We start from the raw sequence: 11,471 nt of genomic DNA on the forward strand, positions 1-11,471 counted from the left end.
AAAATTATTAAGTAAATAATCCAAGAAAATAACTGAGAACACAGCCTGCACATAGCAAGTACTAACTGGATGCAATGACTTTGGTAATGATGATGTGGCCACAGTGACAGCATAACATTCAAATAAGGATCCTTGCCTCATGGTAGGCAGGGACTGAGGTAGTCCCCAATGGTTCCAACCTTCTTTCTTCATATCCTCACAAACCCTTTTCCTTTGAGTCTGGGTTGAACTTGGTGATTCGATTCTAAGGAACCAAACATGGCAGAAGTGATGGAATATCACTTCCAAGATTATTAAAATACTTTCACTTTCTTTCAGTGCTTGCATCCCTCTTGCTTTCTTGGATCTCTTGCCCTAAGCACAGCCAGACACCATGTTGTGAGGCATTCCTGTGAAGGGCCCTGCAGAGCTGAAGCAAGTTGGAGGTGCATCTTCCCAGACCTGCCAACAACCCCAGGAGTGAACTCTGAATCAGTCCCTTCAATTCCAGTCCAGTGCTGAGAGGAATTCAACTCTGGTCAGCAACTTGACTGCAACTTCATGAGAGACTTTGAGACACCCAGCTAAGCCCAGATTTCTTTCCCAAAGATGTTAGGAGATAATGTTTGTTGATCTAAGTCAATTCATTTTGAGATAATATAGCTTTTAGAGAAGTAGAAGTGGATTTGGAATTGTGTAGTGGACTGTAAGAAGAGTATTTTGAGAATGTAAGAATTTGGGAACATAGCATACACAAGTTTGGACTTCAAGAAAACAGATGGAAGGATTTAAGCAAACATGAGAAAAATTTATCAGAAAGCAAAAAGTATGGAATACCCGAAAGTTTAGTAATACACACCATTATGTATAGTTATGTGACCCAGTCATCTGCACTTATATAGGAAGTAAAAATTGACAGATAAACAGTTAAGACTTCCTAGAAAATGTTACAGATGTCACTTTGGTTTCTTCTTACTATTTAATACCAAACTACAGGGAAAAGGTCAAATGAGGGGAAAAGGGCTAAACAAAAAACAAAGCCAGAAGCCAGAATTTGATGGTTTCGGAAATTCGCAGCCTCTCTAGACAGAAAATCATGCTAAAATTAAGAAAGGCACCACAGGAAAATATGGCACCACCAGGACACTATCATAGAAACATGATCTCAGGACAAAAGCTGAGAGTATGGTCATAACTCTCTTTATTACAAATTTGGAGGATTAAAAGGAACGTCTTGAGGTACATTCAGTCCCACCACAGGACCTCCAAAGAGTGTCTCAGATCCTCTAAACAGATCTTCAAGAAGTTTAAGGGCCTTGTCCCTCACCAGTTTCAGCATACACCAAAGTAGAGAAGAACAAATCTCCAAGAGAAAGGTGGGTGTGGCTTCTGTCTAATGGAAAAAAAAAAAAAAAACTTCAGGAAGTTTTGCAGAGAGCCCACAAAATTTTTGAGAGGGCTGTATCAGGAGAAACAATGCCAATATGAGTCTGAAGTGAAAAAAAGAAGCCACGGATCTCCAAAATTCTACTGGCAGAAAATCTGAAAAAATACTCAGCTGCAAACATATTCTACCTTTCATTTAAAAAGGCAGAATTACTCAAAGGTTAGCACTCTTTGCCCAAAGGTAGTGTCAAGAGACATTGAAAATTATCGCCAGGCCTCAAGATCTAATCAAGAGCAGTTGCCAGCTTGGATTTTAGAATTGCTAAGGACCAGTGACTCCTACCTACTTTACATTTTCAGCCTTTTTTGAACAGAAAAGCAGCATAGGTAGTCTATGTTAAAGGCAGATAATTGGACGATTTAGTTTCACAGATAAAGAGAAACTGTATTTGAAGAATTACACATAAGGAATTATATCCAAGAAAGCTCACCACACTTGGATCAAACCTGGATGACTTTCAGATTTTGAGCTGATATAGTAAAAAGGATTTAGTTTTCATATTCTAACAGAAGTGATGTTTGGGGCTGGGGTTGTAGCTCAGTGGTAGAGCATTTGCCTAGCACTTGTGAGGCACTGGGTTTGATCCTCAGCACCACATTAAAAAAGAAAAAAACAACTAATTAATTAATTAATTAAATAAAGGTATTGTGTCCATCTACAAAAAAAAAATTAAACAGTGATGTTTGACAGTATTATTTAACTTGTTTTAGAGCATCCAAACCTCTGAACAGAATGCAAAGTCCTTTTAAAAATTCCCTCTCAGCTTATTAAAAGGTTGTGATATTGAGACAGTATGACAAAAATTACAGATTTATAACATTAAATCTGGCCAATGTAAAACTTGATTAATTACTCTATTTAAACCAAATTAAGTAATTGAATAATTATCACCTAGCCAATTTAAACCTGTTTATCATTAATTTTAGCATTACAGCTATCGTCAAGACAGCACATAAGCAATGTCAAAGCCCTCTCAAATATCTTCATTTGAAATTTTTGTTATTTCTTACAAATTTTCAATTAAGGAAGAAATTTTGAATTAAATGTGAACTGAAAAATGGAATGTTTGATTCCCCTAAAATGATTATAATATTAATTCACTTATTCTCAAAAAAAAGCAAATGATATCATTCAAATGTTCCACAATACCTATCCTTCAGAATGACAGCACATCTTTTACTTCTCTGTTCGCTATCTATCATATTGTGACATTTTATATATGAGAAATAGTTAAAGCAATATTTTTTAAATGTCAGACTCTTACAGAGAACAATTTATTTCATACCCATGTCCCCCTAGGCCATGGGCCTGTTTAGTGAAGCTTATTAGTGAAGGCAATGACTGACAGACATGTCCTCAGTGTAAGCACTCATGGGCCAATAAAAACAAAGAACACAAATACACCATTCAGAAATACACAGCATTGTTTAAAAATAGCTGTGCCTATTGCTATTCAAGCTAAGGAAAGGGTGTTGTTGGGTCTGTAAAGACAGAACAGGGAAGTGAAGGAACAGTGTCTTGTTTTCGAGTCTGGGCTTAACTTCAGACACATGGCAAATGACTTACCCATCTCAGATTTAGTTTATTAACTGTAAAATTCAGTGTTTGTGTAAGGTTTGATCAGTTAGTACATTTCTAAACTTCAGACCTCTCACATGGGTTCTTTTTTAAAAAAATTCTTATTTGTTCCTTTTACTTATATATGATGGTAGAATGTATTTTGAAATATAAATACATGGAGTATAACTTCCCATTCTTGTGGTTGTACATAAGGAGGTGGAATTACACTGATCATGTATTCATATATGAACATAGGAGAATAATATCCAATTCATTCTACTGTCTTTCCTTGCCCATTCCCCTTCCCTTCCTTATATGAGTTTTTATCACACTGATGTAAAACCTGTAGGATACTTAGTTAACAAAGATTCACTTTCCCCTAAAATAAACTTCTGGAAAGAAAACTTGACACCACTGTCTCATCAATTAAAAATCTGATTTACATAGCATTAATGGATGGTGATCAATAGATCATTTAAGTTAAAATTATATAACATAAGACAAAACAATTATTAAGTTCTAGCTGTCAGTCTGTTGTCTACCCACAGTCTGTTTTTCTTTGGAAAAACAGGTGAGCAGTCATATCTAGCAAAGACATTCTAGCATCAAACCGAGTTTATCCTTGTCAAGAAAGTACTAAAAAGGAATTATAAGTTTTTCGTCATATGATTCAATTTCAGGAAGTATCTGCATCCACCTAAAATCAATTCCACTGCCAACCAAAGTCATCTTCCACAGCCGCAGCAAATGTCCTACACCCTGGAGATGGTGCCTCAGATAATCACAACTGTTACTTTCAACCCTTAATTTTATCTTGAATTCTCAGATGACCCACTTAACCTACTTTCTCCAGCCATTAATATCATCATGAGAGATACTAAAATAATTTTGAGGGCAATGGTTTGTCATGGAAAAAACACAGGCTATAAAGTCACATTAGGGTTCTAAGCTCAGTTTCATTAGATCACATCTCTTCACTGCCAGGTTAATTAACCTAAGTCACAGACTTGTTGATCAGTCACATGAAAGTGTCGCTGATTAACAGTATTATGCATGTAACATGCTTAGCAGAGTACTTGAACATGGTAGGCACTCAATAAATGTGTATTAAAAATAATTCAATCTCTTCAGATAAATCTTCTAAATCCTACCATGAAAAATTTACTCCACATTATCACTGGCTCCAAAGGGAAATACATATTACCATTTTTCCTTCACAGTAAGCTACATTCATATATACCTTTCATTTCTAAAGAAAGCTAGAAAATTCACAAATCACCTACTGGCCAACACATTTTGTCCTTCATGATAAAACAGGAACATTTGGTTGCCAAACTGAAAAACAGCAACTCTTATCTGCTGTTCTGTAAAGTGTTTTCAGGTTTTCTTCCCCCGACCCCTGCCAAAAAAAAAGGTAAAAAGGGTAGAAGAGACAGAGAATGTGTGTCTTAAAGTTTCATGGGCACATAGCTCTGAAAACAGCCACATTTAGACCACAACTAATAACACCAGTACCTATTACATATAGCAAAGGACAGGCCCAATACAAGCAAGCCCAGTACTAACCCAGCAGCAGCAGCAGTAGTCCTGGTCATCTTATACACGGTAGGAATAATGTGCTCCAGGACTCATGCTAGTCACTTTAGATATAGTATTTGTAATTCCTACAAGAGTGCAAGACAGACCTCCTTAGCCCTAATCCAAATGTGAAGAAACTGAAATCCACAGAGGTCCCCAGTCTACTTGAGATCAACCTATTGGTAAACACCACCACCTTTGCTGCCCGAAGGAGCTCTCCCTTCACTATTCTCTACTGTCTTTTTTAGAAGATATGAACAAGAACCTTCCTCAGTGCTTGAAAAGTCATCAGTTGATATCAATCCCCTTTTTTCTCCCTCCCCTCTTCTGGTTTCTCTCCATTATTTTGCTTTTGGGTGCTCCATCTTCAGTCTTCATTTTCCCAACTTCAATTCACTTATTCCTTCAGCCACTGAAATGCAGTCTCGTATCCCAACCCTACAGGAAACTGTCCTTGCTGAGTCAGGAAAAAAATTTAAAAAGTGGAGGTAAGGTTTTGGAATGCACACTAAAAGTGCTTTCATAATACACAATTCTCTTACATGGTCAACCAGTTATTCTCATTACAGAGTTGGCATGTTCCATTTTACAGGGATGACTAAGACACACATCATGTATAAAACTGGTTATATATTTTTGTATGAATCATATGCAAACTGAATCAGTTTTTAAAAGTAACTAGAGCTTTTTATCTTTTAATCGGGGAATGAATGTATATGTAAAAACCTACTGAATTTAAAGAGCATTCTTTTAAACAACAGCTTGATAAAAACCTACTTTCAAACTGTATGATGCGCATTAGTGAAGCTATTTCACCAACAATGTCTAATTGATATTAATAAATCCCAACTTTGCCCTTGATTTCGACTACATCTACCATAACATTGCCCAGACTTGACACCTATATTAGAGGTCTGTGAACCACTCTGTTGCACTTGAGTCTCCCCAATAGACCAAATGCAAGTTCAAACACTAATGATCATGATAGCCTATTATAAATCCTATTATCCTGATTATTACACATGAAGAAACTGAGTCACAGGGAAGTTCACTCCCTTGCCAAATATCACAGTAAAAAGGATAGCAGAGAGTTAAGCCTATGTGCTCAGACCTGAGCTACTACATCTACTACACCTCACTTCCCTCCATAAATAAGCACATTCTTAGGCAGAGAGAAGACTAGATAGATACAGACCTACTATTTACTGAGTACCTACTGTAGGCCAGGTACAAGGCAGTGGAAGATGAAGGAATTAAAAAAAACAAAAACAAAAAAACCCTTGCTCCTGACTGAAGAGATTTTTCTGTTTTGAAAGAAGATTCAGCCAAAGTGGAAAATCAACATGTATCCAATTTCAACAAAAAGTCTTCATGTTTAGACTAGTGGGCCATAGTAAGTGTCAGAGAGCATAATACAAAGGACAATAACCTTAAACAAATGTGACTCTCAAAAGCACCCAATTCTTTTATTTTAATTATCCATAATACACTTTTCTGAAATAGGAACATTTAAAACATTATGTAAACCTTTTTCAATGTTTTTTTTTTTGGTCATCATATGGAAGATAAAAGGCACTGTAGTACTGTAACCCAGTGTTGTTTTAGGAACATGGGGCTCCTTGCCACTAAAGACTATTTATAAAACTGTTTCACAGTTATCTTTCTCCCAGATCTTAATGAACATGCTATTTCACTTAAAGTTGCACCCCTCTCCTAATCTGGGATGATCCAGAAGAGAGTCCATCAGTAACCATACTCTTCATTCTATATTTAAACATCAAGGAAGAATCCTTTTCCAGAGTAAAGTCCCCTGGATTTATGCCTATCTGTCTATTCTCCTTGATGTTCATTTAGAAATATCCAAAGTACGTGGCTAACTACAAAAACAAATTCTGTCAATTTCAAAATTTGTACAAACCTGGGAAGAGAAAAAGAGACAAACCAACTCAAACTCTGATAATAATAATAACAGCTGGTCTTTAAAGAGCAGCTGTGTGCCAGGTATGCGCTAACAGTTCTATGTGAATTATTTTATTTAATCCCCAAAACACCCCTGCAAAATGAGTCATCCTAACTTCCATTTTATAAATAAGAAAAATGAGGCCAAAGTTCATACAAAAAGTCGCAGAACTAGAATTTGAATCATAATCCAAAAACCTGTCTGGCTTTAAATCACATGCTCAGGATAAGATGCAAATGTCTCTGGGGCCTAACCAAGTAAAATAAATGTATGAAGTGGCTCAGTTTTAAGATTATAAAGCTGTGTTCCTCAACCATGGCTGCACTCTGGAATTACCTGGGGAGCTTTAAAGACTACTGGGGCTTGGGTTCCACCCCTTGCAGATTGTGATTTAATTGGTCTGGGAGCTGCTAAGTGATTCTAATGGGCAGTCAAGCCCAAGAAACACCACTGATAGGTACATAGAATGGTGCACTTGAAAAGCAGTGGAAAAAAAAAATTGAGTGTAAAGTAAATACTGTGCTGTTCAAAGGTTGTCACTACTCTGCTACCAGCATGTGACCTATGCACTACTCCTCAGTGTAACTAAGGTGCCAGTATGGGAGCTAGAAACATTGATGATGGATGGATGGATGGATGGATGGATAGACAGATGATTGATTGTTTGAATGAATGACAGAGTCAGACACAGACATGGTTTTTAGTGGAGAGGGTAGGCTAGTCTCTCAACTTTCCCATATCACCTCTCACTGTCTCCTGTTTATAGGACTATTCCACCACAAAATGTACTCAGGGTAAAAAGTAACCTACTTTCAAAGGAATCTCTAGAGTATAGCCTACTCTTCATGTGAAGATGAGCTAACTATGCTCATTTAAAAAATGTATATTATCAGAACCAAAGTACTTGAATTTTTTCAAGAGTCAGGTTTTTTAAAAGAAGGCCGCTCAGAATTAACTCTGATTCTAATCCAAGCCAGGTCAAGAGATCTTACCTCACTAACAAGTCTTAAGAAGGGAGAGTCTGATGCTCTAAAAACCCATCTATGCAGGTAGTACATGAAAATGCTAAAAAATATCATCTGTCATTGCAAAAAGAAAGAAAAAGTTGCATGCCATCAGAAAATGTTCATTAAATGGCCTGCAAACGTGAAATTCAAAATGTTACAGAAGAGTGAATCCATTAAAAAAAAAAGAAGACACTTTAATCTGCTTGTGAAATAATTCTTCCTACATAGTCATATTTTAAGTGTTGCATCACTATAATCCAAGAGGAAGTGGCAAGAGAGTAAATTAGGAAATGAACTTTAAAGCCACCCATTCAAACTAGGTAGAAATATTTTCATCTCCTGCTACAAAGCAAAAGTTGTGCATGTTAATGATTCCCTATTACCATTTTCCACCCCTCTCCCTACAACCCCACAGAAGGAAGACAAATTAAAAAAGAAAAGAAATTGAGATTGATTTTCAAGTGGAATAGTGCAAAAAAAGCTGTGATTTAGAAACCAGGGCCTCTGTCAACAAGTTCTAGCTTTGGCAGTTAAGGCAAGAGAGCTACTTGGGCAAAATATTTTGTTGTTTAGTTTGATTTTTCAAAAAGCAGAGACACAGAAGCAAAGCCTAATAAAGCAGACAGAAGTGCCTGGGATCAACTTCTCACCACAGTTCAGAGTAATTCCTGTTGGTTGTTTAAATTAATACATATGGATTCTCCTTTTGAGCATCAGGTACTACACAGTGCCAAGGATGTAATGGAGAAAATGAAGCCCTGCCTTCCTGGGTCTCCTAAATAAGAAACTAAGGCACACAACCTCACTATGCATGCCCCTGCCACACCTCTGTGAAAATCCAGTCCTCGTTGTTGTCCAGTCCCTGTGTCTCCCCTCAACCCCATGAACTAGCAGACAACAAGTTCTTCTGTTGGTCCTGGTGCACTAAAATTCACAGGGAAACTGCTGGTAACTTCTAAATAAATAATGCCCACCTGCCTTACCCTCCTCATACCAACAACTCATGGGTAAATCTGAACATACTAAAAGAAAAATTTTTAACCTAAGAGTATGTCAAAACAGGTTTTCCTTTTGAGCCAAGCCCAGCCACATATTTTCATTGCCTGTGGCTATGAAGGCTCAGTGGGCTAAAAATACTTTCCTTTTTCTAAGTTGGGAAGAACAAATGAGTCCAAGCAATCAGCTGTGTATCATTTTCTCTCATCTTAAAGTTTTTACTAGAAAACACCCGGAATAGCTGGAGCAAGGAAAAGGCATCTGTTTCATATTTGTATTCACACACACAAACAAAAAGGACCCTCCAGCTTGCTTCTGCCTAATACTATAAAATAAGCTATATTTGCATTATCAGCTAAGACTGTCAGCATTTCACTATTTATCACTTGGGGGTTGTTGGAGGATGGCATATGTGTTGAAAACAAACCACAAGTAGAGGTAAAAGCTAAAAGCTTTCAAAAAATATATACATATATGTGATGACTATGTCCTTAACAAGACCACATGGTACAGTCATGTATCATTTATGTTGAAATTTACATTAAATGATATTCCAAACTAGAAGGACACAAGCTTTAATTCTTTCTACAGATTTTGCACATTATGTTTGCTGTGCCTGACAACGTGAAAAACTGTTTCTGCCCTTTGAGTTCCCAAGACTAACTGTAAGTGACAGACACAGACACACACACACACACACACACACACACACACACACACCTCTGATGAATTAAATGCTACTCAGGAAGACAAATCTTTTTTTTTTTTTTTTTTTTAAGACAAAATACCTGCAGCATAGTGAACAGTTAGGTAGTCTGGGCTTTTCCCACACACCCAACACCTCTCAAATCACCCTATTAAAGTATCAATTAAAAAAAAAAAACTAGCAGGTTTAGGTCCCATTCAACTGCTACTAGTTGGGGCTATTATTTTTCCTTGAAAAACATCAGTTTGAGAAATCTCTGCTCAACTCCTCATTTCTTAGGCGATTGGTAAAGTCAACTGGAAAGCAAACACCTAGAAACCACGGAACCATACCTCTCTGGGATAGGCTGGCAGAAGCGGCTGGAGAGTTACCAGTATGCCTGCTTGGACTGTAGCTGGGCCTTTGACAAGTGCTGGGTTAAAGTAGTCCCTGATCACCCGCCCACCAAACGCCCCGCTGGAAGATGGACTGGTGCTACAGATTTCAAAGGAAACCGCTGAAAGGAAGGAAGAGAATGGGGATGTCATCTTCCCTGACACTTGGGCGGGGGACGGGGGGGGGGGGGGGAGACCTGCACCGCTCATTCTGATGTCCCTGAAGGTCAGAGGTGACAGCCTCTGTGTCAAAGGCTAATAAACGTCACTTTTCCAGCCTCGCTGAAAGCACAGGGCAAAGTTGGCCAAGGGCCGCGCGCGTCCACTGTACCTTGTAACTGGGCAGAGAGGGACTCCTGGTGCTGCTGGTACTTGAGCGCCACCGCCTCGGCTTTCCGCAGCTGTGTCTGCAGCTCGTAATAGAGCATCGCGCCATAGAGAAAGCCAAATACCACGGTCAGCAGCAGCAGCGTCTGGAAGATCCGCTTCTGTTTTCGGGAGCACATCCCGTTTCCCATAGTCCCGCCTAAACCCTGCGCTGCGGCGGTAGCGGTCGCCTCCTCTCCTCCGCCCGAGCGTGCGTTCAGCAGCGGCCACCGCAGGAGGTGGCCGGGCGCCGCATAAGGAGACGCGAGACACAAAAGCGGGGCTGGAGGGGAAGTGGCGCCCGCTCAGCCCCCGCGCGCCGCGGGGCGCACAGCCATCAACGCCGCCAGGGCAGGGGCCGCCAAACTTCTGCGAGGCTCGCTCTCAGCGAGTGCCCGGGCCCAGGAGGGGGCCCTCCGCATACTTTAGAACTGGCTGCCCTAGCGCCAGTCCCCAGACACCGCCTGCTTTTTTCCTCCTCCCCACTTTTTGGCCTCGCTGTCCCCGGCGGCTCTCGGGAGTCCCGCCCCGGCTGCTCCCCGCCCCCTCGCGCCGGCTCCCACTGCACGACTTTGTTGCCACTAAAAGAGAGGGTGCTAGCCCAACAAAGGGAGTGGGCTCCGGGCGGAGCCCCCGCTCTTGGCTAGCCGGGTGGGTGGATAGGTGTGGGGGGGGGCAGGTTGCTTTGGCCGGGTTTGGGGAAAGGTGGTACAATGTCACTGACCCGGCTGCTGGAGCCTCGGCCGCCGCCACCTCCCACCCAACTTACGTGTCACCCACGGCCCCGCTATTCTGGCCAACGGGATTCCGGGAGGAAGTCCCACTCGGGCTCCCCGCTCATTGGGCCTGTCCGAGCCGCCGCTCCCTCCCTTCGGGGAGGCAGTGCTAGGCTCGATTGGACACTCGCTTTGTCCGTCCGACCCCGGGCCGCGCCTTCCCTCCCAGATCGGGGCCGGCTCAGGGCTCCGTGGGCCGCGCGATTGCCTGGCGCCGGGGTGCGCCCACGTGGAGCCCGGGCGGGTCGGGGAGAGGTGGAGGAGCGGGAGACTCTGGGTGGGCGGGGGACAAGTCTGGGCCTGAAACTGGGTGAGGTTCCGTGTGCGTGCGTCTGTGTGTGTGTGTGTGTGTGTGTGTGCGCGCGCGCGGGGGGGGGGCGCTCTTGGAAGGCACGTGGGGAGTAGTACAGTATTTGCACAGATGAAGACGTGGATGGCAGAAACCGCGTGCACCCTGCTGAGTACTCCCTCCACTTTTTTTTTTCTTTCACTGATGCGGCAGCCACAGAGGATAGCCACAAAGTCAGCACAGTCTCCTTAGTTGAACAGGAGATGCCCTGTGGATGTCTTGCCCCATCCAATTTACTAACCAAGACGCTTGCGTGGTCACAGATGGTATGACAGGAGTTGGGAGACTTTAAGCTTGCTAGACTAGTACTGCTCAACTGTCCACGTGGGGTGGGGAAATCAATTTGCTGTTGGCAGAGAAAAAGACATGATCT

The 11,471-nt window shown here is 41.2% G+C and overlaps 1 protein-coding gene across 5 annotated transcripts in view; it reads right to left on the reverse strand.

Annotated features, from left to right (window-relative positions):
• The window catches only part of Golim4 (golgi integral membrane protein 4), a 75,800-nt gene extending 65,050 nt beyond the window's left edge, over nt 1-10,750 (reverse strand). For 3 of the 5 annotated variants that reach the window (XM_046422950.2, XM_046422947.2, XM_046422948.2), the window contains exon 1: nt 9,939-10,750. In XM_046422950.2, the coding sequence (XP_046278906.1) occupies nt 9,939-10,125 (187 nt within the window). In that variant the 5' untranslated portion in view covers nt 10,126-10,750. The remainder of the gene's footprint in view (nt 1-9,938) is intronic. The other 2 variants (XM_046422949.2, XM_046422946.2) reach the window with 1 other exon arrangement.
• Nucleotides 10,751-11,471: the final 721 nt, after the last annotated feature.

Source organism: Marmota monax, unplaced genomic scaffold (genome assembly GCF_021218885.2).
Source record: "Marmota monax isolate L192 unplaced genomic scaffold, Marmota_monax_Labrador192_F-V1.1 WCK01_AAM20220418_F8-fsc00110, whole genome shotgun sequence".
Taxonomy (NCBI): Eukaryota; Metazoa; Chordata; class Mammalia; order Rodentia; family Sciuridae; genus Marmota; species Marmota monax.